Source organism: Larus michahellis, chromosome 12, assembly GCF_964199755.1.
Source record: "Larus michahellis chromosome 12, bLarMic1.1, whole genome shotgun sequence".
NCBI lineage: Eukaryota > Metazoa > Chordata > Aves > Charadriiformes > Laridae > Larus > Larus michahellis.
Genome location: NC_133907.1, coordinates 11,757,947 through 11,783,016, shown reverse-complemented (window position 1 = coordinate 11,783,016; position 25,070 = coordinate 11,757,947). Strand labels below are relative to the sequence as shown.

The following is a 25,070-nucleotide window of genomic DNA, read 5'->3' as shown; positions in this document are numbered from 1 at the left end:
GTGAAATGTGGCAGTTGTAGAAGGCGAGATGGTAGAGCAGATAAACCCATCTCTTCACTGCAGATCACAACCCTTGCCCTTCCTGTGTCTGCATCTCTTCCCAGCTGACTTGGGTAGCACCTCGAGACTCAGCAGCTCACTGAGTCTTACGGAGTCAACTCTGCCTGTGGGGTTGTGGAAGTAAAACTAACCAGGAGCAGCACACATGTACAAAACAGCTCAAGTTTACTTCTAGAATCATTCACAGCACATAAATTACCCCTCTCCCAAACAGAAGTCTTAACCCTTTCCCAATCCCGTCGCAGTGCAGTTCAGTAGTCAAGGGGCTTAGAACCGCTTCCCATCTTAACGATGGAAGCGATCTCTCAACTTGTTGGATCCCAAAGAGAGATCCAGGCAGCAAAATGGAGCAGGCTTAAGACAAAAGGCAGCAGTGCACTGCTCCCTGGGTCTCCTCATGGAGCCCCACAGCCAGCACCAGCTGCCCTGGTTTCTCTCAGAGGGGGGGCACCCCCCTGAATTTGCGGATGATGTTGGCCAGCCGCTTGGCCAGCCCACCACGGCTCGGCTCTTCCACGTGAAACGTTCTGGTCAGCAGGTTGTAGAAGGAGCCGTAGCACACTGCCACCACAGTGCAGGTCAGGCAGATGACATTATAGGGCATGCTGAAGTCTGGCGTCGGCAAGTTCACCAGCAGCGGCTCCGTGTACAGGCGCACAAAATAGCTGGAGCCATCAGAGGAAGGAAACCTGGAGAGTGGAAGCAGGAAAGGGAGTGTCAGCCTGCATGAGATCACTGCTTCGTGCTCACTAGTCTGGATGAGAGCGGCCGGCAGCCTGTAGGCACTGTGGTACGGCCCCGCTCCCCAGCACAGGCACACTCACAGCGAGGTGAAGAGAGGGCTCTGCTCCACATCCGCGTCCTTCATCGCAATGACACTGGGCACCAGGGCACTAAGCACAGATGAACTGAGGAGACAAAGGACACGCTAGCATCAGTCCAGCCAGCAAAGAGTCAGCAAGAGTTTTTCCCATCCCGAGACCTGGGCAGCAAGTCGTACATGAGGCCCAGAAGGGGACGAGGAGCTGAAGTATGTTGTTACCTGACGTAAAAGCCATGATTGGGGTCAGGCGTGTACTCTGTCCACTTCAATAAAGCCCTCTCAAACTGGATTGTGATCTTGGTGACAGAGTTGGCTGGCAGCTGGATCAGCATTTCCAAGAGGTGTGGCCGTCTCCGGTCCTGGGCTGGCTGGTAGTGGATGTAACCTAACCCAACAGAGATGCGTCAGTGGCACTGGTGGGACCTTTGTCCAATCTCACATTGCTCAGACACCTCCCACGGGATGGGTGCTTCTGCTTCCACTATCCTGGGAGAGGTTTTCTGGGCAAGTGAAGATGCACGGGTAGCAAAAAGCATGTGTTAAAGCTAAATCGGGCTGGTCTTTAGAGCTGATGACCTATGAAAAGTCAGGTGAAAGTCAGGTGTTCACAGGAAAGGTACGAATGCAAAATAAGACCCAGTCATCAGTTTTAAATCGAGTCTCCTTTACTATAAAAATCAATTCACTTTGGTTTAGACCCTTGTTGGATTATGAAACACTGTCCATGTGCCTCTTATAAAACAGACTTAATAAAGTCTCATCTGCTGTGAGTGCTGAACTGGAGGCTAGGAAAACATTCTAAAATGTTTTGTTTCCCAGTCCTGTTTCCCAGTGATTACTGGGGCCCAAGGGAGGGACTAAACCATCTCTGGAATGAGCCACTTGTGCCAAAGAGAATCAGGTGGCATGTGCTCCCGGGAGGGCTGACTTACTTGGCTTGTTTTCCTTCCCCTTTGTGATGATAGTCAGAGTGTGCACATAGAGTCGCAGATACCACGGCACAGTCTCCAGCAGGATGACGGGGAAGGCCCGGTATGGGTGAGTGTTGTAGATGAGTGTGCTGATCTCTCCGGTCTGCAGCCCATATCCACTCACATAGCGCTGAGCATGGAGTATGGGTGTTGGCAGGTCCGCTGCAAATGAGAAAGGGACACAGGAATAGGGGTCAGTGCCAGAGGATTTTTAGGCCTGGAACCCTGACCAGTGGTGCAGGTGAAGTTCTGGTCACTCACAGCTGTCTTGGGGCCGCTTCCACTTCAGCTGCACGTTGAGGCTGCGAGATGTATTGAAGAGCGAGGGGCTCAGCAGGTCATAGACAGCATAGGTCCTCTTGTCTCCCTGGACAATAGCTTCATGTACAGATGTTGGAGGGGGTGTCACTTCCAGTAACTCCTTTTCCTGAGAAAGCAAATGGACCAGGAAAGAAGTGCCCTTTGAAATAACTGGCAGTGCTGGGCAAAGCGCCTCCAGCTGGCCCTGAGCTTTCCCACCCAACAGACAGCTCAGCACTCTTACTAACACCACCACACTCAACCCTGCAGCCCTGCTCAGAGGAAGGAAACCACCCCGCTTCTTTAGCCCCAGAGGGCTCCTGGGTGGCCCAGCCATGCAGGGGGTGGAAGTGAGGATGTTTCAGAGCCACATGAAATAGCTGAACTCAGGGAGCAGGGTGTGTTCTCTTGTCCGTGAGCATTACCTTGTTCTTAGGGGAGATGTCAACATAGACCTTGCTCTGCGATGCCAGAGGACACGCATCAGTAAGTGTACGAGAAAACATCTTAAAGAGGGACCAGTCTGCGGGAGGCAAAGTCAGTGGCAGGCTGAGTGAAGTGCTGTGGACACTCAAGGACCACAGCACACTGCCACCAAGCTTACCTTTCTTTCCTTGGCCACTGGAAAAGGTGTCAAAGACCACAGTGAGGGTCTGTCTGAGCTCCCAGGACACAGCCAGGCAGGAGGCATCCTGGACAACAGAAAGAGAGGCAGCTCTGATCACACCTTCTGGAGGGACAGAACACCAGAAGGGAGCTGGAACTCCACCAGGACTGCAAGAATCACATCAGAATGCGGGTGACACCAGAGAGCAGGATGACAACTGTATTAGACACAGTGAACCCACCGCAGAGGAGCTGGGCAAACCAGTGTGTCACCCTGCAGTGGTACAAGAAAGCTTTGGATTTTCTCTTGCGAGTGTTAAAGGAGGGAGCCCCGAGCCTCGCGCTTACCCTGCAGATGGGGCGGATGTGCACTGCCTGCGAGTGGTAGCTACTGTGGAACAAGCGCTCGGCCTTCAGCAGCACAGCAAGCCCAGCCTGCAGGGAGAAAAGCAGAAACTCAGCCCCGGGTCGGTTCTCTGCTCCCACTGAGAGAAAGGTCCTGCTGAGGCTTCTCAGTGCACACTCCCAGGTCGCTGTCAGGAACCCAGCTCCATCGGGAGTAGCCTAACAAGGCTGCAGGATTTGCCATTACCTTGGAGCCACATGGGAGCAGCTTCTTCCACGGTGTGAGGTTCTCCGTGCAGACGACCTCCCGGGGCAGGACAGCATATCGCAGGAGACGGTGATCTGTCCCTGCGCAGGGAGGCAGAGGGCCAACGGGTTGGTACTGCTACAGGTACGAGAGCAGAAGCAGACCTGTTCCATCCCACCATATACCCCACAGCCTACCCCCCTCTCAGTATCCCTGAAATGCCAAGAGCTCGATGAGGAACAGATCCCACTCTTTCAGAGTGATTTGTAAAGAATATGTACGCAGAATTTTTTCATGAGTGCTTTCAATCCTGCAGTCCTCACTGTTTCATAAAATGCTTTTCAGAGACAGACGAGGGCCTGGGAGAATCTGCCACATACTGCTTGTGGGTTTCCTCTGTTCAACTGCACGTCATTCATCAGGAGAGGAAATGCTTCCAGGAGGAGGTTAACAGACTCTGTTGTACACAGCCAGATCCAGGCTGTGTACAGGCTGCAGGACCTGCCCCCGGACTTCCCACAGTGGCACAGGTCAGAACTAAAGCTAGAGGCAAGAGTGAGAGTGCGGACAAAAGCAGGCCGGGCTCACCGTTGGCTAAGCCCAGGGGTTTGAAGGATGCTGTTGGTATGACTGTGTTGGTCGAGTCAATGAAGTTGAGAGAAGCACAGAATATTCCAGAGAGGATGTTACTCAGTTCTTCCCAGGCTTTGTCAACACTGTGTGAGAACAGATACCAGAGACTACTCAGCAGCTCAAATCCTCCGAACAAGCATTAAGTCAGTAATATTCAATAAATACACTGGGATGACCACGCTGGCTTTCAGAAGCAGCAAGGAGCGTGCAGCCAGAGGCTGCTGGTCACACACTCTCCAGCTCTCTTGGTATTTTATTCTAACACATGAGATGTGGGGGACGTTCACTGCAGGGGCAGTCCCTGGGCTGGCAGGGCTTCACGCAGCCAGGAACCTGGTGATGGGTGCAGCCGGTGCGCGAGGAGAGGGGCTGGGAGAGCAGGGGGCATGGGGAAGAGGCTGTGAGACCTAAAGCAACACCTTGGTGCAGTTCTGAAGGCTGACCCAACCAGCAGACCCGGAATAGGCCAGGTGTAGGGAGGAGAAAACTCTGGGAGTCCATGCAGAGCCGCTGTGGCTCCAACAGGGGCTGTGTGTGCTATGGAAGATGGTGACAGGTATTGGGTGGGAGTCAAAGGAAGTGAGTCACAGATGAGAGGTCATGATATAACCCCTGCAGAGAGGGGTCTGTTATTACAGAGCCCATAAGGGAATTACTTGTTCCTTCAGTGAACAAGGGTTTTCCCTCAGCACCACATCCTGCCCTGCTCACTGAGTGGGGCTACATTCTGCTTTTCCTTAATGCTGCTCCTAGGGTTGCAGGCTCTTTATTCCAGTGGACATTTTCCAATCCAGGAGGCCCCCGCACACATCACAGCTGCCCCGTGTGAGAAGGGCAACAGCTCTCAGGAGCAGTGTCTGCAGAGGGGACCCAGAGGGAGAGACCCGTGGCTGGGGTACCTACTCGGTGACAGTGGGCTGGAACCAGACCCAGAGCTCGGCGCCAGCGGGTGCCTGCAGGGGCGGCTGTCCCCAGACGCGGGTGCGCCAGAAGCCCTGGGTGAGGGCGAGGTGGAGCTCCCGCACGCCCAGCGCCGCCACCAGCCGCCCCAGTGCCTTTGGGAAGAGCCTGTAGTGAGAGACTGCGGGCAGCGTTAGTCCCTGCCCTCCCCATTGCATCCCACAGGGCCCTGCCCCTGACGTCACACCAGGGCCTGGCCACGCGTGATGTCATCCCTTGGCGCTACTCCTGCTTGCGTTGTCACACGCAGCCTGCTTGCATCACCACGCCGAGCCCCTTTGTGCTGATGTCACTGCAGCCCCCATCGCCTTGCCGTGCCCTGTTCCCGCTCACCCCTGCCTCTAACGTCATTTGCCCCACTGATGTCATCACCCCCATGCAATACGTCATCACGTGGCGTCGTCACCCTCATGAAACAGCCCCACCCCCTGCCCCAGCCAATAGCGGCACGGCCTACCTGCGCCCCGCTGCAGGTCGGCGTCCCACCGCGTGCGGAACTGGAAGGTGGCGGCCACGTCGCCGTCGGGCAGCGGGCTCAGCAGCAGCTCCTCCCGCAGCGCGTCCCGCCCCGCCCGCACCGGCACAAGCGCCGGCCCCGCCGCCGCCAGCAGCAGCACCGCCGCCGCCAGCATCCCGCTGCTCCCGCCCCACAGAGCACTTCCGCTTCCGGTCGCCCGGCCAATGGCGGCCGCTTCCGGGGTTGCCATGGAGACGCGGCGCCGCTGGAGCCCCAGCGAGGCCTCGCTTCCTCCCTCACGGTGCGGGCCCGGCCCGGCGGTTTTCCTCCTCCATGGGCCGAGGAGCGGCTGCAAGGAGCAGGTCTGGACCTTGGAACCTGACCCGGCCCCGCGGGGGAAGTACCCGCCTGGCTGTGCCTGCGCCTGGCTGAGGGACAGCAGCCAGCAGCCACACACTCCAGTCTCAGGAGTGAGCGTGTCCATTTTGTGGGGTGCTCCCCCAGGGCTCTCTCCCCTGGCTTTTGAAACTGGGGAAGCTCTTGGGCGGCCTGAGCTTGGGTGGTCCGCTGCAAGGCTTTGCCGTACACAAGGACTCTGTGAGGTCTGTGCCTGTCACCGGCATGACTTCCTCTTCTCGGCTCTTCTCGCTGTTGCCCTCTCTCCTTGAAGTCTCCTTTCCGGAGGCAGGGTCTATCTCTGGGCGCAGAGCTGCCCGGAAGCACCCTGCTTCCACCGGCTGCCACCCCAGGGCCCCCCCTGCCCTGGAGGAAGCAAACTGGAGCCACAGCAAGGCAGTGCTGGGGGTGGCAGTCTGATGGATCTCACAGCACCTCCTGCTCTGGCTGGTCCTTCCAGCTGGTCTGACGAAGGGTTGGCTAACACAGGAGGGAGTGCAGTAAGGCCTGAACACCCCCTGACAAACAGCCGGCATGCAGACCGGTCCCTGGCTCCTCTTGCTTATCTCCCAGGCTCCATTCCTCCTGGGGCTGACCACGGTTGTGCTGACACAGCCGGAGCAGGGACAGCACTTTCCTGGCCTGCAGCCACTGATAGCGGCAGCCAGCCTCTGGCCGGCTTTGTGCTTGACTCCTGCAGGGAGCAAGCGTAGGAGGTTGCAAATTTTGTTGTAGGAGGTTGTCTTCATTTTGATGGCTCATCCTTTACTCCTCTAAAGCAGCTTGCAGCCAGAGCTGCTGCCATCATGCTGTGCTGGGGGAGCCACAGCTGCTGATGCTGTGTGTGCTGATGTTCTCCACTCAGCCGATTTGCATGGGAAATCCCCCTTTATGCTTGTGGCAGGTAGTTACAGGCCACCAGCAGCCATGCTGGCCCTCTCCCTCCTGGAGGCAGCACCCAAGTTGCTCAGTATGGTGATGTGCTCCACTAACAGCAGCCCTTCTCTGCTGAGGTACGTGCTGTCTGCTCCCACCCTGGGTGCAGGAATCGTCTCTATGCTGGAGCTGGGCTTTGTTTGCTCCTGCGTGGCACCCTGAGCATGCTGGCTTTACACCACACTCCCTCCTGCAGTTCCCACCTAACCCTCACCCTCAGTGCTGTTTTCTCCCAATAACACGCACACCCACTGCTTGTTTAGATCGGAGTGTTATTTCTCTGTATGCCATTGTTAAGTGCTTGTCTGGACAGGACCTTTGTCAGTGGGACATGGGGAGCTGGGATCCCAAGGAATGGCTTTCTGGGAATGGTAGGGCTGTGGGATGCTGAGCATTTTGGGGGGGTGAAGCAGGGAGTGTTAGCAGCAAAGCCTGAGGAGTTAATTTTGGGAGCCTACAATACCCCTTTCCTTCTCCTTTGGCTGCCAGGAGAACCTGCGAAGGGAGAGGAGGGGAAAACCACCTCTCTCCTCCTGCAGGGCAGCAGTCCAGGATGGGGTTTACTGAGTGCCAGCAGCTTTCCTTCCTCTGGGCTGGAAGGTCCGTACGGAGGAGGCTGGGAGTGGGGCAGAGCTAGCTGCTAGCTTCTTGCCACCTGCTCTTTGGGACTGTCCTCCTGCAGGTCCTCCTCATCCGACTGCACCACGGGGGTCTCGGCCCCCTCCTCGCTGGTGTCCAGGCTGTTCAGATCCGTGGAGACTGAGGACGTGGAGGAAATGCGTGACTTGCTCTCGGCTGCACTGGGCACTTGCAGGGTGATTTCCTCTGGGCACTGGCTGGCATCTGCCCCTGGAGGAGAGAGCGGTAAGAGAAAGAAAAAGGCTTCTGGAGGTTTATTGCTCCCTAAGCTTCATGGAAAGCCCCTCCAATGCATGTGTCTTGTTTCTAGGCAGGCTGCTCCCCATGTGACTGCCATGGTTGTTCCCCACCTCACGCCCCCGGCTTGGCTCTGGGCAGTGCTGCACATTCCTTCCCCATTTTTGGCAGTGGAGTCTTTTCTGTCTCGCGTGAAACACGGCTTGGAGCCATGCTGTGTGAGGCCATTGGCTGCAGCAGGCAAGGAGACGTTCGGCTTGGCCTCAGTGAATCACTACAGCGTGTGTGCATGGGGAGGAAGGTGCTGGCACCCTGGGCTTTCCCTGTGGGACCCAAGCCCAGCTCCCTGGGGTCTGTCTGGGAGGTGGAGAGGTCCTGCAGCCTTCCCACTCAGCACAGTGAGCTCTGCAGCGTGGAGGGACCTGGGAAATCCTAACAAGACACTGGCTGCTCCAGAGGAGCTTCAGGACAAAAGAATTTGCCCCACAGACTCTGGAAAGTGCCTGGGCTCTCCTGTCTTCTGCAGGGTAAGGTATTTACAGGGGTCTGTACCTCTGGGCTATGGAGGACCTCACATGGACCAGCCCAGGGTGAAGTCCTCCAACCTCACAGACCCCAGCATGTAATGGTTGTCTTTGTATGGGTGTGTGTGGATCTGCACGCAGGGTGGCCAGGGCTGAGGAATAAGTCCATGTGGGCACTGGGGGTGGGAAGAGCTCCCAGCCTGGCCCTCAACAAGCTGGGGACTGTACGTACCTGGCAGGGGTCCAGCAATGCTGCTCTCCTCTGTCCCACAGCCCAGAAACACATCCACGGTGTCCTGGTCTGACAGGTCCATCATGTCCATCTGCTCCAGCATGTCCACGTTCACCTCCATGGAGGAAATGCTGCCTAAGGGGGCTGCAGAGGCAGAGGCCAGTGAAAAGGCGAGTGCTAGTGCTAGGCAAAGGGCGCTGTGAGCCCTGTGCAGGCAAGACCCCGAGGAGAGAGGGCAGCCTTGCCATGGGAAACGGAATTCTACTTGCTGGTAAGAGGCCCCCAAGAAAATCATGTTCCTTAAAACATCCCTCTGGAAGGCCCTGCTGTCTCGCTGCAGTCCCTGTGCCCACCCCAAACTGCTGCCTGGAGGAGCCTGTCTGAAGCCAGTGACTATGCAGGGCGCCAGCCTGGGTACCCACGTGCAGTGACTTCAGTTAAGTGGTGTGAGTAATCCACAGCACACCCACATGCAGCGTGTGTGGTCCTGTCTCAGTGCAGGACACGCGTGTCCCCAGCCGCCTTTAGACTGAAGATGTCCTGCCAATCTCTAACGCCCGTGTCATTGTTCCCTTGAAACACCCCTATCCCCATGATGGTGCCTGCACCACTTACGCCTCCGATGCTCTATCTGCAGGTGAGACATAGGGAAGAAGAAATCCACATCATGCTGGAAAACCTCCTCAAAGAACTTCTGCCGGTCCCGTAGTTTCAGCTGCTGCTGCTGCATCTGCTCTGCATCCAGGCTCCGCTGTGCCTGCTCCATGTCGGCTGGGGAGAAAGGTGAGGAGGGTTGGACCAGGCAGGGCTGTCTGAGCCCTTCTGCCTGTCCCAGCTCACAGCAGTACGGCCGTGCTGGGGGGTTGGTGATTCCCTTCTGCTCTGCTTTACCAGCACACATTGATTTAGTCACCATGAATAGACGTTACACGCCGGAACGGCAACGTCACCAGCACTTGCTGTGCTGGAGCCTCAGATCGTGCTTCTGAGACGCAGGGCACCCAGGAGTGGGGAGCTCATATGTTGCATTCACGACTGCTGAAGTGAATTATCGAGGAGGGAAAGGGTGTTGTTATGAGATCAGCCATGGTTTGCACATGTTTAGGTTTCAGTTTTCTTGCTACAAAACAGAGGGTTGTCTGTGAACGCTAACAAGCAGGGGAAATTCCCAGTGACAAGAATTGGCGTTAGTGCTCCAGGCTTTCTGGGCTGAGGGATGCATAAGGAATAAAAGGCATCAGCAGCCCTGTCACCCCTGCACACGCGCACCCCTGCCACCACCGTCACTATAAATACAGCCGCACCCACGCTCGCAGGCTCCCCCGTTCACATCCTCTGCTTGCACAGCCAGCTTGGCTTCTGCCTGCACAAACATTTTCATTCCTGTAATTCCTCCTGCAGTTCAGCGCCGCTGCCTGTGTCCCTGGCTCGCACAGGAGGGAGTGATGGGAGCCCTCGGGCTGTTGCTGAAGGAGCTTGTTGCTGCATCCCTGGGCCTGGTACCTCCCTTTCAAGTTGGGTACCCACAACAGCAAGGACCCAATGGCACAGAGGGGCTGTGGCTGGTGGCCCCGGCTGTTCCCAGGCTGGTGTTTGACCTCAGCCATTCCAGATTTCCTCTGCTGCTTTTGGCCCAGCCAGCACCAGGAAAATGTGATTACTGGAGCAGGCAGTGCAGTAACCAAGGAAACCAAACAAACATCCTCTGCTCTGCCTAAGCATGGCCCAAACCCTCCGCTCCTCCAAGCTGGGGAGGAGGGAACGGAGCAAGCAGCATCCCCACCCTGTCTGGCAGGAGCGGGGGCGACGACAGCAGCGGGGCTGGCTGTCAGCAATATGTAGCAGCATAGGACCCAAACGGGAGAGAGGCGGTGGGCCTGGTGAGAAGTCCTGGAGATCAATGGCACATCTTCCCGAGAGCCCTTCCAGGACTCCTGTGCACCCCGTTTCTGGGTCATCTTTCAGCTAAACCCCATCGTCTGCAGGCGCCTGCCCTGGGAGGCCAGGTTGTGCCTGCAGCACAGCATGGGGATGTACTGTGACTCAGGGCCAGTCACCATGCGCTTTCTGGAAGAGGCTCTGGTCCTCTTCTGGCTGCTCAGCGTCTTCCTGCAATGCCCAGGGTGGTGATCCTGGCTACCTGAAGGGGCCTTTGCTTTGGTATGTCTGACCCAAACACTGGGTGCCTGCTCTGGTGTGGAGGCTCAGTGTGCTGTGCAGTGCCCCGGCTAACAGCTATGGCAGCGGACGCACCGTGCCAGTGAAGCTTTTCTTGCAAGGCTGCATCGCATCACTGCTGGGGTAAGGCAAAAACTTCCTGCTTCCCCTGTGCTATCTGCAAAAGAGAATGGAGGCAGGGACAAGGAGGGGGTGACCAAGGCACTGATTATGGAGCTGGCTCCCTTCAGCAGCTGGAGTCAGCCCTGTCCCATCTGTTCCAGGCAGAGATCTGCCTCCCAGCCCAGCTCTGCCGGATCCATGGCAAACCACTGTGGTTCACCACACCACGGAGAGCCGCTGGACTCAGGACAGAGGCTGCACTGGCTCCCAGATTCAGGGCGACAGACTGGCTCTCCGTGTGGCATCTTGCCACAGGGACCCCAGCGTGGAGGTAAGGAGGAGGATCTCTAAATCCCCCTGCAGTGCAAATACAAAATAAACCAAAATGCTAGTGGGCACTGCCCCAAGTGCCTTGGGCATGACTGATCTGTGCCATTAATGTTCTCACTGCCCATCTGCACGTGACCGATACTTGAAGTAAGGGTGCTTGGGAGAGTCAGGACGGGTGCTGGTGGCAGCATTCCTGTGGGCGCCAGGATTTCTTTCGCAGGAGAAATTAGCAGGACCTGTTTATGAACTTGTTTTCGAGCTCTCGCCGGAGAGTCGGGCACGAGCACTGAGATCCCATTATGTAAGGAATGCCGACAGCGGGAGACGGCAGCTGGGCTGTGCCCGGCCCTGCCTGACCCGTGACCGTGGTGAGAGTCGGGGACGGAGCCTTCCCCCCTCCCGGGGCTCTTCCGGGCTTGGGGGGAGCGAACAGCCCTGCTAGTGTAGCCGCCTCTCAGCAACGCTTGCCGGGGAAATAAAGGAGAGCAGCGTTCCCTGCCGCGGCCCTTCCCCATGTGACGGCCGGTCACACTCCCTGGCTGTCAGTCGCGGGGATTGTCTCATCCGGCTGGCATGTTCCCACTGCTGGACACGTTCGCACACACAAAGCAGCCCCTGTGCACCGTGGGGGATCTGTCGGTACCTGCTGGTGGCCTGGCTTTTATTACTATTGTCATGGTTATTACTACAGCCTGCTCAGCCAAGGGGCTGGAGGCTTATCAGCATTCAGAGCCAGGCTCTTCCCTGCTGGCTGAACCGCCCAGCGCGGCTGCGATGGCACCGAGCACCCCGCTGCCTTCAAATCCTTCCGGCTCTCATGGCTTATTAGCCAGCGCAGCTCGGAGAGGAACTGGGGCCAAACGCTGGTGCAGAGGCTGGATGGGCAGGGCAGGATCTCCCCCAGGAGGTGCAGGCAGGGATTTCCTTCTTGCCTGCTCCCAAGCAGCTGCCTGCAGGGTGGGTTGCGGGCAAGGATGCCAGCCCCACTGGTCCCTCTGCCCTGCTGGGGCACGCCAAGGAGCCAACCTTCCCATGGTGTGGGCTCATGGCCACCTCTGTGGTAGGGAAAGGCACGGGAGGGCTGGCCACGAAGCAAACTGCTACGAACTCTCCCATCCACCGCTTCGCTGAAATGAGCTGGGAGAGGAGCAACTCCTGGTGTGTGTTTAGCATGGGGCGAAGGCCAGGCAGGGCTTAAGGGTGCCGGGATCACCATTTTAGGGTGTTCTCTGACCCAGTATTGGGCTGGGAGCGGAGCACGGTTCAATTATCTGGCTGCGTTTCTGCTGGGAGGGAATGCGTTTTTCATTCCTCTTTGGCCTGTGGGATCCCAGTACAACTCCCCCTCTGTGCTGGTGAATAGGAGGGGCGTATTTGGGGGTGGGAGAAGGCTTGTTAGTGGAGGCACAAGGCCAAGAGGGGATGGGGACGGCTTTTTCTTGAGGCCATGGCTCTGCAGTACCTTGCAGAGATTTTGAGGGATTTAAAGAAGGTCCTGAAAAATAATCTGGGCGGTGGAAAGGGACAGGGGGTGATGGGAAGGTGAGCAGAGTTTAAGCGAGGGGTTCCTCCCAGGATGGGCCAGTTCCCTGGTGAATGAGACGAGCTGGGGCAGGCTGGCCCAGCCAAATTTTGCTCTTCTCCCTGCACTTTCCCAGAGCCCAATCCCCTGACTCCGCTCCTCCAGAGAGGCCCGGGGCACCCCACCGCTGCCCGGCTTGCCGGACTGCGCCTTGCCCTCCTGGTCCCTGCGCGCAGTGCTGTAAGGAGATCGAGTGGGGAAGAAGACGCAGCTCCTTGGCTGCCATAGTATCTTCCAGGAAGCCCTGCAGAGATCGCAAGCCATTCCCTATCACGCTGCCCCAGCAAAACTGCTGCGGGACAAGGGTAAATCCCAAGGGCTTTCAGCTCCTTTAGCCTTCGGAGAAGCGGCTGGAGTGGAGAGCTGGGAATGCCCCAGAGAATCGCGCAGGGTCAGGCCATGCTAAGTCAGGATGCTTGCACACGCTGGCTGCCTGAGCGTTAATTCCCTGCACGGTCTTTTCTCGATTGGCACGTCTGACCTCGTGTTGCAGCACAGCAAAAAATAGCCGTAGCCCCAGTGAGAGGAAATGCACCAGGCGAGTGCGAGGGAGGCAGTGGTTTTGGCAGAGCTGCTTGCTGGGAAAAGCTGGGGGGGGATAGAAAACTAGAGAGGGAGGACATGGCACCTCGTAACCCCTGTCTGTGCAGCGGTTTCATCGCCTGCACTTCTCCAAGCAATCTCCAAATCCCCTGCGTCTCAGCACTAAAAATATCCCTGCCGCCCAGAGCTCCTTCCCCAGCAGAGGCTGTGTCATAAGACCCTGCTATTTACGGGCCCCTGCTTCGATTCGAGCAGAAAGAAGCCAAGGACGAGAAAGCCAGGAGAGCAGCGCGGCGCCCGAGGAACAGTGTCCAAGCCCCGGGCACGGATCCATGGCAGGCTGTCCCCCCACAATCCCCCTGTCACCCCGGCCGCCGCTCACTGATGTGTTTGCTCTGCTCAGCCTCCTCTTCCTCTCAACCCCACGGGGGATCCGCTCCTCCCGGGGGCTCCGAGGGATGCCGGTGCCACTCCGCCACAAGCCTGTGGCCCAACAGGTCCCCGAGCTCAGCCACTTCCCAGCAGGTGTCCCGGGGGGTCCCGAGCATCCCCATCCCAGGCACGGAGCCTCCCGGGGAAGCCCAAAGCAGCCCGGGGAGCGCTGCCGGCGCAGCAGGTTGGTGCATCGGGGGTGTCCGGGGCTGGGGGTTCGGCGGGTGGAAGCGGGGGGGGGGGTACGGCTGCTTTGCAAGGGGTGTTCCGGGGGGGGGTGGATATGGGCAGCCCCAGCCCTGCACGCCCCCCCCCGGTGCTGATCCCCGCTCCCCTCCCTCCAAGCGCCTCCCGCCACCGGCACTTACCGGGCAGCCGCCGGTTGCGGCTCTGCGCCCCGGGACCCGACATGCGGCGGGCGGGCGGCTGCTGCTGCCACCGGGTGGGATGGGGTCGGGGCTCAGCTCGGGGCTGCCGACCCCCCTGCCGCTCGCCGCCGCCGCTCGCCCATGCTGCGCGCTGCGGGGCGGCGCTGGGCGCTGCGCGGGGCGGTGCCAGCGCGCCCAACCCCGCGGCATCGCGGCGGCGCCGCCGAACGGCTGCTGCTCTGAGCGGGGTTCCGGCCCACGGCTGCCCGCCGTTACTGGGGGCCACCGGGGCCGGCTGCGGGAGTCCTACGGCCCCTCCCCGGTCCTCAGGGAGGGTCTTTGCAGAGGGTCCCCGTGCAGGGTGGCTGGTCCCCAGGGTCTCCATGCACGGTACCCGGTCTTCACGGGGGCCATAGAGAGTCCCCAAGTGGGGGGTCCCTGGTCCCCAAGGAGGGGTCTCTGCAGAGGGTCCCCCCCCATCCACAGCAGCCCCAGGCAGAGCTGCGTGCCCCACAGCGCCGGGCTGCTGGTGGTCTGCCACCTGTGGAGGGGGTGGGCAGGGCTGGGGTCTCTGTGCCTGGGCAGGGAGCACAGTTACCATTCGTCCTTGCTTTTTTCCCCGTTTTTCTTCTTTAAACACCCAGATCACGCAGGAGAGACGACAGCACACTGCGTGGATGGGCCGTGGGCTCCCTCCCCAGCTCGCCCCTGGCCTCCTCAGACCCTCAGCCCCCAGCAGATGCCAATGTGGGATGTTTTCTCCCACGTTCAGCCCTGCACACCAGGGCTGCTCCTTGCCAGAGAAGTGGACTTGGCCGCCCGCCTCCTTCCTGTATCTCAGCAGGGTGAGTCAGTGCCTCGCCGTGCCCAGCGCCAGCTCTGCCCGCAGCATGGTCACCGCCGAGCCGGGACGCGGGGGGGGGCATCCACTCTGCCCTTTTCTCTGGCTGAAAGGGAGTTTCCAGTGTCTGTGGCATGTCCCGTTCCCAATGCGTTTGTCTCACTGTCTGGATGACTAAAGATAACTGGGTATTGTTTGTGTCCCAGCTCTGTTTTGGCTACTGTTGCTTTGCTGTCCCCCCTTGTCTCCTGGGAGCTCCTGCTGCCAAAAACTGGTTTTGTCCTGGGGACCCGGTGCCCGCACCCTGTGCATTTGCCCATAGGTACTGGCATCAGCTCACACACGTGGCAGTGGTTCCGGGGGATGAGCTTTGCTCATGTGAAAGTTTATCCTTATCCAAAAAACACCCTCAACCCTCCCTGACAGTTTCCACCTGAGCGTGGTATGCCGGCACTGTGGTTTGGCCCTGGAGAGCTGGGGGGGGCGCCAGGCTGGTGTAGCAGGAGGCGGGGCTCGGTCTCTGAGGAGAGACCGAGCAGGAGTAAATCTCTGCTGGGTACCTGCGGGCTCCGGTTCACGCACAGCTCCGTGGGGTCTGGCATGGCCTCCGGGCAGCATCACCCGTTCGCCACTGTCCCTGCTGACCCCCTGCCCTGCCCTGCCGGCGGGGAGGCGAGGAAACAGGGCCGGGGAATTAGCTCAGGTCTCTGCTATGTGACATGTCTGTGTCAATTGGCACCAGTTACTACCACAAGGCGTGGAGGCTGTTTCTGTGCATGAGTCCCCCGAGCACCCCGAGTTCCCTGGGGCTCGCTGCAGCCCGAGTCCCCGCCGTGGGAACGGTGTGTGTGGGTGCCACCCGTGCAGAGTGACACGCTCCCAGGCCCCCCGCTGCAGCGGCCCCTCCATCTTGCCTTCCTGGGAGGGGGCTGGAAGGGCAGTGATATCATCGGCACGGAGCCTGACTCATCCAGGCTCTTCAGCACAAGCCGTGCCGCTCAGCGGGGCACCCATTTTATTCCAATTAAACGAACGCAGGCAAGCCAGCTCCACATAATGATTTTTTTTTTTTTTCGCTCATGGCCAAGCGTGCCTGCCCCTGGCCAAAAGGTGAGAAGGGACAGAGGTGACACTGAAGACGGTGGAGAGCCTCCACTTCTGGTAGGGAGCCCTAAGATTAAGCCTTGCCAAATATCTGCAGGGTCTCCCTCAGCTGTTCCCAGCCTCCCTTGTGCCTCCAGCACAGGCTGATGGCACTGTCTTGTGTCAACAGCCCTTGCCCTAACCGCAAATGCCCAGGTCCTTGGGTGGTGTCCCCTGGAGATCCGGGTCACAAGCTCAGGTAGGAATGATGCCTCTTCTCCTCTCCATGACACAGAGCTCAGCTCCTGCCAAAAGTCCCCAGGGGAGCCAGCATCAAAGCACACCCGTCAGCGGGAGGAAATGTAACGTGACTTGTTCCCCCAGCCCTTCCCGCTCAGGTTTATTAGAGATTTGGGAGGTGAGTCAGGGAGCTGTGGGCTGTGGATGGAGCTGGGGAGGAGCTGGCTGCTCAGGGAAAGGTGAACCAGTGCCAGGCAGGTGAATCACTTGCTGGTGAAAAATAGATCTTATTCTCTAGGAGGCGTGCGTGGACGGGGCTGAGAGTGAGCTGCAGCTTGACTCCATCAGTAAATTGTGGAGTCAAGAGAAAACCAGGACAAGGCTGCTTTCCCAGTAAATGAGGCGATAGATTGCAGGGGAGCAGCCCGCAGCTGGCAAGGCTCCAGTGACCCGCAGTCCTGCGGCTCCCTTAAAAGGGGCGATTTTTAGCCTGGGACAGCGGGGAGACAGAAAAGCCATAAACACCCTCGAAGGAATGTGGCTGCTGAGCAATGAGCATCTCGGCAGGGACGGGGAGGGAGGCAAGGCGGGGGGAGCCGGGCAGTGCCGAGGTGCCGCCTGGCCGGTGTTCACAGCACCGCTCCATGCCAGGAGCCGGCTGACTCCTTGGCCATGTCCTGCCCGGAGGCAGGGGAGCCCAGTCCTGGCTCTAGTGGTCCCTGTGTGGTGCCAGGGGGAGGCTCCTGACAAGCCCTGGGGGTGTCGCATCCCTGCATCCTCAGGCTCCACACCATGCAGACATCCCCAATGGCCAGCTGCTGGCATGGGAGCTGGTAGAGCTAGGAGGTCATGTGTGGGCAGCAGGACACCCAGCCCCAGCCCTTGGCGAAGAAGGGGTACTCCTGGAGCACCTCTGCAGCCACCTGGGCAGAGCGAGGAGAGCTCCTGCATCAGGCTAGGGTGGGAGCAGCCCCCTGCCATCTGCTCTTGCCTGCTTGCCCCACAGTTTGGGCAGCTGGCTCCTTCCCAGTCATGCTGGTAACCATGCTCAGACACTGGGCGTTTGCCCCTGGTAAACCCACCAGCCCCGCTGGACCCCACAGCTCCTTTTTATCGTTCTGCATCAAGGGAGATGACCAAGGCCATGCAGCATGTCAGTGGCAGAGCTGGGTTCACCCACTCCAGCCCTCCCTGGCCAGTGACCCCCTTTGCTGAAGGGACTGGGCCAGCCTGGCTTTGAGAACCAGCACCATCAGGAGGCCAGGAGCCGCTTAGGGCTGGCTGGTACCGCTCTGCAAGGACATTTGCAGAGCCCATGGAGTTGCTTTGGGTAACAAGAGCTGCGGGTGGGTAAAGGACAGTTGCTTCTGTTGGTGACCACCACGTACCCTGCATGTTTGGGCAAGGTGGGCAGGGGGTCCCCTGCTCCCCCAGTGTCCTCTTTTCTCCGTAGGACAGTACCTTATGCACCTGCCTGTCCTGGTCCCCGAGGCAGACCTGTAGGCAGGCAAAGCCGGGGTGCGGGCTCCTCCAGATGCCCTGCACCAGACAGGGGCTGAGGTGCGGCTCCGCGCTTGCTGTGCACCCCAGGAAATCCTCCACCTGTAGCTCCTCCACCCTCTTCTGCCGGCCCCCGGGCAGCGCTGTCAGGGAGCCTTGCTGGAAGTGGGGCAGTGTGAAGGCCGTGCTCGCCATCGGCAGCAGCAGGGACCAGAACTCACCAGCAAGAGATGGGGTTCGGCGCTGCCAGTACGCGACCACAGGGCAGAGCGGCCGGGAATAGACCAACGCATGGGATGGTCCCATGGGAGACAGCAAGATGGAGGCAGAAAGGTGGGTAGGGGCTGGTGTGGGCATCCTGGGGATGTCCCTTCTGTTGGCAGGTGGCTTCTCCTTGCCCTTCCCATGTGGGGAAACAGCCCTGGGAGGTGGCTCCAGAGGGGCAGCGCCAGCTGAAGGCTGAGGTGAGGGGCTGGGGGGCTCCGAGGGGCTGGGGGGGTGATGCCTGGCTGCTGAGCAGGTCACAGGCAGCATGACTGGGGCAGCCGCAGCATCCTGCAGCTGGCCCTTTCCCTGCCCAGCTCGTTCATACCCACTGCCAAACCGGGGGCAGGCAGTCCGTAATACACCTGTGCCTGCGTAATGCAGGCTGTGGGCAATGGTGTGGCTGGGAGAGCCCCCACCCAGCTCTGTCCCCCCCGTGGTCTCATCCCCTGAAGGTACAATAGGGCTGGCTGGGGACCAGTGCCCTGGCAGGGCCACCGCTGTCCCCAGCCCTCTGGCCTGCCTGCTGAGTGATGTCCAGCCCACAGTGTGCTGGCAGCTCCTGGTTCTGTGATAGTTTTGCGGGGAATCTTCAGGGTCTGAGGTGCCCCAGCCCCTTCCACAGGCAGCCGCGGTGCCCAGAGGCTGCCACAACCCAGTGCTGCCCCATCGGCAATGCCCGCCACGCTGTCAGAATCCCTTGCATGCCCCGGCTGGAACTCGCCTGTGGTTGCCACTGGCAGAGGGTGGCTGCCATGGCATTGCCAGAGATGGGCTGCTCGGGGCTGTCCTCGGCCAGGAGGGCTTTCCTCTCCATCAGCTCCCGCTTCTTTGGGGGCAGGCTGAGCCGTCCTGCGAGGGGTCTGCTCTCGCTGCCGTCGGGCAGCCCCGTGTCCTGGGGCATTGCGTGGGTTGTGGGCAGGTCCCAGCAATGCTGCTTCACCTGTCCCACCCCGAGAGCAGCATCATCTAGGAGAGTACCGAGCAGAGGGTTAGAGGGGATGGGGAACACCAGGTGCTGGCAGGGATCCTGGGCTGGCAGCATCATTCTCTGCGTCCTGAGAGCATTAGGCACGATGGCATTGGAGGGAAGTGCCCTTGGGACTGGCTTGTCCCTGCAGCCTTTAAGGGTTGCAGATGCTGTGGGGCTGCTGTGGCACCTCTGAGCCAGGCTGGTGCCCATCCATGGACGAAGGGGAGCAGGGCCAGGCTGGGCTGGCTCCTGTCCCCATCTCACTGTGACATCTTGGGGGCACTGTGGGGTATGTGGGGAGGGGTAATGAGGGATAAGAAAAGACGCTTCTAGGGGTCGGGGTTGATGTGACCCATGGTCAGGTCAGGTAGGAGGCAGAACAGATGCAAGGACAAGGGGTTGAACCCCCTTGTACAGGGGTACGGCGAGAGGAGGGGAGGGGAAGGGAGGGAAGGTGAGGTGATAGAAGGTGAGGCAAGGGAGGGAGGTGAAGCCATGGTGTGTCAGAGAGGCCTGGGCTGTTGCAGGGGTTTGCCTGGTGCTACGATACCCGTCTGGCTTTCTGAGCTTCAGCTGCAGTTCCCACCACCCCCACGGGTTTCGCCTCCTGTCTCTTTGCGAAGAGCTCCCGGCCCCGGCTGCCCTGCGGGTGCTCCCCACACTGGGGAGATCCCACCGGCTCTATTTACTGCCACAGCGGCTACAAACACAATGAGAGTTAATGCTGGAGCCCCTGACACGCAGGATGCTTTTTTCTGCCATAATCATGCTTTTTTTCCCCCCATCAGCTTTAAAACTCAGGTGGCTTTAACGGAAAAGCAGCGTGAGCCAGCTCTGAGCAGGGCTGTGCCATGGCCCTGCTCTGCAGCTCCGTCCTGGCTGTGCAGAGTCAGCCCTCAAACGGGGTCTGCAACTTCCCTGCTTGTCCGTGGGGGTCTCTGAAGGGAGAGATTCCTTCCCTGTGGAACGGGAGCTTTGCATCCTTGGCCCCAGCGAAGCCTGGAGCAGGGACAAATTGGTGCAAAGCCATGCGCCCAAGCCTGCTGCAGAGGTGGTGGCATTGCCTCTCCCTCCCGCTCGCCCCGGCACGGTTCTGCCAAGCTCTGGGCTTCCCCCAAATGCATGTTATTCCCTTCTGCAGGATGGACACCCCATTGCCTCCCAACTCAGTGAGCAAGGAGCTGAGCCACGTGCTCCCCGCACCCTGCCCCGCAACCGGGACCCCTCACCAGCATGGCCAGACCCTTCCCACCTGGGCAAGGGGTCGGTGCAGCCCTTACCTCCTCGCCAGGCTGAGCCAGAGGGTGCGGGAGCTCGTCCCGTCTCCTGCGCTGTGCCACAGGCACTGAGCACTGTTGGAGAAGGTCACCCCACAGGGTAGCATGGGAGGCTGCTTGCACAGGCGCTCCCGCTCTCCCTGCCGCCTTTCGAAGCAGCCGCAGGAGAGGAGGGGGGAGCCCGGCCAGGTACGCGCTGCAGCCCCTCGTCCTGGGAAACCTGAACCCATGGGGTGGGAAGAGGGCTGGAGCTGGAGGTGGCTGGGAACACAGGACTGGTGGGTTGCAGCCTTCCCCAAGGTGACTCCACCGATGCTGCTATGTGGGGATCCAGCAGAACAGAGGGTGGCACTGGGAAATTGCCCATGCAGCTGGTGCCGTGCAAGCGCTGGGCATCCCGATGTGGCTTCAGCCCCATGGCCATCCCAGAAGCCCAGGGTCCCGAGACCCCCCTGGGCCCTGCTCAGCCACAGGGGAGGTGAGAGGAGGAGGAGAGCCAAAAACACCACTTCCAACCCCTGACATTTAAGGCACATGCTCTGCCTCTGGTTTGTGGTTAAGCACGGCTGGGTGAAAACGCCTTCCCTGACTTGGCAAAGTGCTGCTCACAGTCATCTCGGTACCGCGAGCAGGGGACGGCAGCGAGGATGTACACCGAGACGGTGATGTGGGACAGACTGTCAGACTGCGGGCACGCACCGGTGAGGTCCTACAGCCTCAGCTCAAAGGCATCGAGGGATCACTGGCATGGTGCTGAGAAGAAGACAGGGCTGTGAGAGATGCCCAGGGCCAGAAGCACTGCAGAGGAGAAGGGGAGCTGATGACGTACCATGCAAGGTAGGGACAACCTCCTGCTTCTGCTGTGCTGCTTCTTGCCAGCCTTTTAGTCCTGCCCCAGGGCCAGCTTGGTTTTCCTCCTCTCCAAGAGCAGCAGGAAGGTGATGCCATTGGGAGCATCCTTTTCTCCCCTTCCCCAGGGACGCTGGTGGCAGGATCAGGGTGGTCGACTCCCAGGGATGCAGCCGGCAGTGCTTCCCCCTCTGCCTCTGCAGCAAATGCACTCCCTGGCCTTTCCTGCCACCACCCCGAGAGCCACTGGCTGCTGCTGTGAGTCACCATGGGCACATCCCAGGGCTCAGGGAGCCGGGGCAAGCGGGGAAGGAGGGGGAGCTTCCAGTAGGGAAATGCCGGTGGGGATGGGGGGATGCTGCTGTGTGCATGAAGTCTGTGTGCAAACGCACACAGGGATGTCTGAGTTCAACCCTCCTGAGCGGTTTTAGATCATTCTTAAAGCAGGCAGTCCTTGCCACGTGCTCATGGCAGCACATCTTGTCCTTTCCTCGGCAGCCTTCGGTGTGTGTTGGGCACATTGGGCACAGCCATGTCCTACTGCCGCCTGCATCCAGAGGTTGGATGGGGATGAATTCCACCCCCCACAGCCGTGTGTGAGCTGGAGGAAGTTGGGAGAGTGTGGGATGGCTCTCTGGCTGCTCGTGGGACGATGGAAGAGTGAAGGAGATGGTCCTCGCCCCGTGGAGCTGGCCCTATGCCCCGGCCCTTCTGCAGCTTGGAGCTGCTCTGAGAGGAGGTGGTGAGGAGTGGACGGGGGGCTGGCAGGTCCCCTCTGCCCACCCCAGTGTCCTGGGCTGCCCCGTGTCCCCATCCCTGGGCCCCACAAGGGGGTGTCGGGAGCTGAGGAGAAGGGGAAGCCGGAGCTGCCCCCTTGGGACTGCAGGGCTGGGGGTTGCACTCGGGAGGGGGAACCGCACTCCCAGGTGAGCCTTGAGCTGTGTCACCCTCCCAGGCACATCTCTGAAGGGGAAACTGGGATTGTAACTGCGCAGCTGTGGGAATTTGTGACCAAAGAATGCCCTGGCATGGAGGGCAAGGCGGCCCAGCAGCAGAAGGGGCTGCGCTGGCCGGCAGCAGGGATGGCAGAAGCAGCAGGAATCCCTGCAAGGGAGGGGGTTTTCCCTCGGGGAGGAGAGCAGAGGCAGCCCCAGCACTGTCCTGCAGCCATCTCGGGCTGGGGGTGCTCAGGAGCCCCATTTGGGCAGCAGAGCTGGGCTGGGGGATGGACCCATGGCCGGGTTGAGGTGCCCCATGCCACCACTGAGGGATGGGTGCTGGGACAAGTGGGGATAAGGGATCTGCTGGTGACACATCTCTGGGGAATCCATGAAGAACTAGTGATGGTGGCAGGACTCTGCCTAGCACCGTGTTCATTCATTTTATTTTATTTTTAAGCACAGAAGGGTGTTGAATTTGCCTTGAGGGGTAACAAAAATTCCCCAACATTCCCCATGGATCTGCAGCCCATGAAGGCATCATCCTCATCCCCACTGTGCAGCTGTCACTGGAAATCCTGTTGCCATGGCCCGTGTTCCAGCTGCAAGAGCCAGCCCCCGGCGACGGGCACAAGGAATCCCCTGTGCCCTGTGCCCGACACTTACCTTCTGCCCGGCTCCTTCTGCCTTGAACCCGCAGCCCAGCCCTTCCTGCCTGATCCCGACCTTTGAACCCACAGCCCTTCTGTCATGCGCCTGGTGCCTTGAAACCACGCCCGAGCCTTTCCCGCCTGATCCCAGCCTATCAACCCACAGCCCTTCTGCCACGTGCCTGCTGCCTTGAGACAACGCCCCAGCTTTTCCCGCCAGATCCCAACATTTGAACCCACAGCCCTTCTGCCCTTCCTTCCTTCCTGAGCCCATCACTGTTGTCTCTCTACCTGCTGCCATACCACTGGCATCATGAAGGTGCTGAAGAAGATGCTTGTGCTGGCAGAGGTACGTCCCTGCTCCCCGGAGGTGGGCACCCAGCAGTGGTCGGGGGCTGGGAGCTTGTCTCGCCCTCTCCCCCCACCCCTGCAAGGCCAGGGGCTGGCAGAAGCCCTTCTGGGCTGCTCATGCCCTGCTGGGATGCAGCATCCCTGCGCCGGGGGGACACGTCCCCACACACAGCCCAGGCTGCCCCGGGCTGGTGCCGCAGGGATGCTCGCCGGGAGCAGGCGGGTGCTGGCCAGAGCCTGAGCCGGTGCCTGCGCTGCCCCTTTCCAGGCTGGAGCCGTGGGAGCTGAGCCCTGCCAGCGGAGCAGCGCCGAGCCCAAAGGCCACCTGCACCGAGTAAGGAGCTTCGGGGCGCCCAGGCAGGCGCAGGGCCGGGGTCTGTGCAGGGGGGGGGCGGGGTGTGTGCCCGTGGCCCCATGGGGCAGGGAGCAGGGCCACTCACCCCTGCCCTCTCTGCACCATCAGATCCATAAGACCATGAGAATCACCAAAATGATGAAGATGCAGAAGAACAGGAGCCTCCAGCTGCAGGCACTGGGGCGTCAGCGCTGGTGGGTGCTGGTGGCCAAGGAGCTGCCCAGGTCCAGCCAGCTCCTGCTGGGGCTGTGGCCACGGCTCTCCCTGGCCGGCGAGAGGGGCAGGGGTGTGGAGAGCCCTGTCCCACGGGTCCACTCGGCTGCGCAGGGCAGGACCAATGCACTTTTCTGCTTGCCTCTTGTCTTAGGATGTTAGAACTTGTGCTGGAGGCTGTGGAGGAGACTGTGAAGATGGAGGAAGACATGGAGATCGAGCAGGTGGAGGAAAGTGAAGAGATGGAGGTGGATGTGGAGGAGGAGGAGGTGATGGATGTGGACGTGCCATCAGGAGGACAGGCACGTGCTTGCCATGCACTGGCCGCAGGGAGGGAGGGTCTCCTGCCACCGGGCTGGGGCTGGGGCTGGGGCTGGGGTGGGTGGTCCCCGCTGCAGGGACCCCGCGCACGATGCCCTCGTGCTTTGTTAGTTGTTAATATTTTTGTTAGTTGTTAATATTTTTGTTAGTTGTTAATATTTTTGTTAGTTAATATTTGTAAGAGTTGTTAATAGTTGTTAGGAGTTGTAGGTAGTTGTGTTGTTGTTAATAAAGAGTTGTATTCGTGTTTTTCATGTGTTGTGGCGGGGTGCGGGGAGCCGTGGGTGCCGGCAGAGTGGCGAGGGGGGGCGATGCTGTGCGGGCCGGGGGTGCAGGATGCGGGGAGCCGCGGGGGGCCGGGGCTGCGGGCACGGGGCTGCCCCCGGGCGCTCGGGAGCCGCGGCCCCGCCCGCCCCCTCATTACCCGCGGCTCATTAGCCCCTCATTAGCGGCGGTCCGGGCCGGGCGCTCTCCCCGCGGAGGGGGTCGGGGAGCGCTGCCGGCCAGGGGGGTTGCGGCCAGCTGCGGAGCCGGAGCCCGCTCCCGATGCCGGTGTGAGGGGACGGGGACCGGGACGCGGCCGTGGGGTTCCTGGCGGGGGGTAAGGCTGTCCGGGCGTGGGTCGGGCTATGGGGTGGCCGGGGGGGGCTGTGGGGTGCTGGGCTGCGGAGGGGCCGCTTCCCGGGGTGCGGAGGCGGGGGGCGATGCGGGGTCCCCTCTCTGTGTGGCTGTGTCGGGGCTGTGCGTGTGTGTCCGGTGGGTGTCGGCTGGCGGAGCCGAGCTGTCCGAGCCCCCCCGGGTGTCCGTGCCCTGGGCTCCGGGCCGGGGGTGCCGGTGCTGGGGTGCCCCGGCTGCCCCCGCACGGGCTCCCTGCCCCGGCGGAGCGGCGCTTTGGGGCTCTCCGCAAAGGGCGGCGGGGCTGGGCAGGGGCGAGGGACAGCATGAGGTTGGTGTGTGTCCTGCGGGGAAGGGGCAGCTCGCCGTGCCTGGGTGGCAGCGGCACGGTGGTGGCCGTGGTGTGCCCGGGTGAGCCTGGGGAGGAGGTGGGCTCTGTCCCCCGAGGAGTGGGCGCTGACGCCGACCCCGTGGGTGGCTGGCCGGGCTGCTGGCATCGGGCACCGCCTGCGCCAGCGTTTACCAAGGCTTGTGGGACTGCGTCCTCCAGCTGGGGGAAGACATGGCCACGTACGAGGAGGCGGATGGTGTGGAGCTGCAGAGCTTGCACCGAGTCTGTGGGTGAGTACGGCCCCACGCCGCGACCCCCTGCCTGTTCCACCCCGTGGGGACAGTCCCCGGAGGGGGGCGGGTTGGGGG

At 60.5% G+C, this 25,070-nt stretch overlaps 3 protein-coding genes across 9 annotated transcripts; 1 reads left to right on the top strand and 2 right to left on the bottom strand.

Moving 5' to 3' along the window:
* Positions 1-208: 208 nt before the first annotated feature.
* On the bottom strand, positions 209-5,652 carry PIGT (phosphatidylinositol glycan anchor biosynthesis class T). Its single transcript, XM_074604763.1, has 12 exons — positions 5,403-5,652; positions 4,889-5,066; positions 3,941-4,068; positions 3,353-3,453; positions 3,109-3,195; positions 2,759-2,846; positions 2,580-2,677; positions 2,116-2,281; positions 1,816-2,016; positions 1,103-1,268; positions 885-968; positions 209-749 (listed from the first exon to the last, which is right to left on the bottom strand). Exons 1-12 carry the CDS (start codon positions 5,650-5,652, stop codon positions 497-499), a joined length of 1,800 nt encoding a protein of 599 aa, XP_074460864.1. The 3' UTR covers positions 209-496.
* Positions 5,653-6,989: 1,337 nt separating this feature from the next.
* LOC141750138 (uncharacterized) lies at positions 6,990-14,686 on the bottom strand. The gene is made up of 4 exons (XM_074604764.1): positions 13,902-14,686; positions 8,982-9,137; positions 8,367-8,510; positions 6,990-7,583 (listed from the first exon to the last, which is right to left on the bottom strand). The coding sequence occupies exons 1-4, from the start codon at positions 14,500-14,502 to the stop codon at positions 7,375-7,377; spliced, it is 1,110 nt and encodes a 369-aa protein (XP_074460865.1). The 5' UTR covers positions 14,503-14,686; the 3' UTR covers positions 6,990-7,374.
* On the top strand, positions 10,160-24,008 carry LOC141750139 (uncharacterized). 7 transcript variants are annotated; one of them, XM_074604771.1, is made up of 9 exons: positions 13,346-13,717; positions 14,546-14,746; positions 19,944-20,268; positions 20,712-20,916; positions 21,427-21,670; positions 22,683-22,865; positions 23,136-23,201; positions 23,331-23,416; positions 23,590-24,008. In XM_074604771.1, exons 6-9 carry the CDS (start codon positions 22,830-22,832, stop codon positions 23,891-23,893), a joined length of 492 nt encoding a protein of 163 aa, XP_074460872.1. In that variant the 5' UTR covers positions 13,346-13,717; positions 14,546-14,746; positions 19,944-20,268; positions 20,712-20,916; positions 21,427-21,670; positions 22,683-22,829; the 3' UTR covers positions 23,894-24,008. The 7 variants fall into 7 exon arrangements, with proteins under 7 accessions (XP_074460867.1, XP_074460868.1, XP_074460872.1 ...); XM_074604769.1 differs by having other exon boundaries at positions 22,332-22,865; XM_074604767.1 differs by having other exon boundaries at positions 13,343-13,717; positions 21,427-22,865.
* Positions 24,009-25,070: the final 1,062 nt, after the last annotated feature.

Excerpts from the sequence above, each read along its gene's own strand:
- LOC141750138 (XM_074604764.1), bottom strand. The coding sequence starts at position 14,502 with ATGGTAACTGTGCTCCCTGCCCAGGCACAGAGACCCCAGCCCTGCCCA. Across the intron at positions 9,138-13,901 it reads CCGCAACCGGCGGCTGCCCG|CCGACATGGAGCAGGCACAG; the intron begins GTAAGTGCCGGT and ends CTTTCTCCCCAG. Across the intron at positions 8,511-8,981 it reads GCAGATAGAGCATCGGAGGC|CCCCCTTAGGCAGCATTTCC; the intron begins GTAAGTGGTGCA and ends CTGCCTCTGCAG.
- PIGT (XM_074604763.1), bottom strand. The coding sequence starts at position 5,652 with ATGGCAACCCCGGAAGCGGCCGCCATTGGCCGGGCGACCGGAAGCGGA. Across the intron at positions 2,678-2,758 it reads CAGTGGCCAAGGAAAGAAAG|ACTGGTCCCTCTTTAAGATG; the intron begins GTAAGCTTGGTG and ends TGCCTCCCGCAG. Across the intron at positions 2,282-2,579 it reads ACATCTCCCCTAAGAACAAG|GAAAAGGAGTTACTGGAAGT; the intron begins GTAATGCTCACG and ends TTGCTTTCTCAG.
- LOC141750139 (XM_074604766.1), top strand. The coding sequence starts at position 10,845 with ATGGCAAACCACTGTGGTTCACCACACCACGGAGAGCCGCTGGACTCA. Across the intron at positions 13,718-14,545 it reads GAGCGCTGCCGGCGCAGCAG|ATCACGCAGGAGAGACGACA; the intron begins GTTGGTGCATCG and ends TTAAACACCCAG. Across the intron at positions 14,747-19,943 it reads CCTTCCTGTATCTCAGCAGG|GATGGACACCCCATTGCCTC; the intron begins GTGAGTCAGTGC and ends TCCCTTCTGCAG.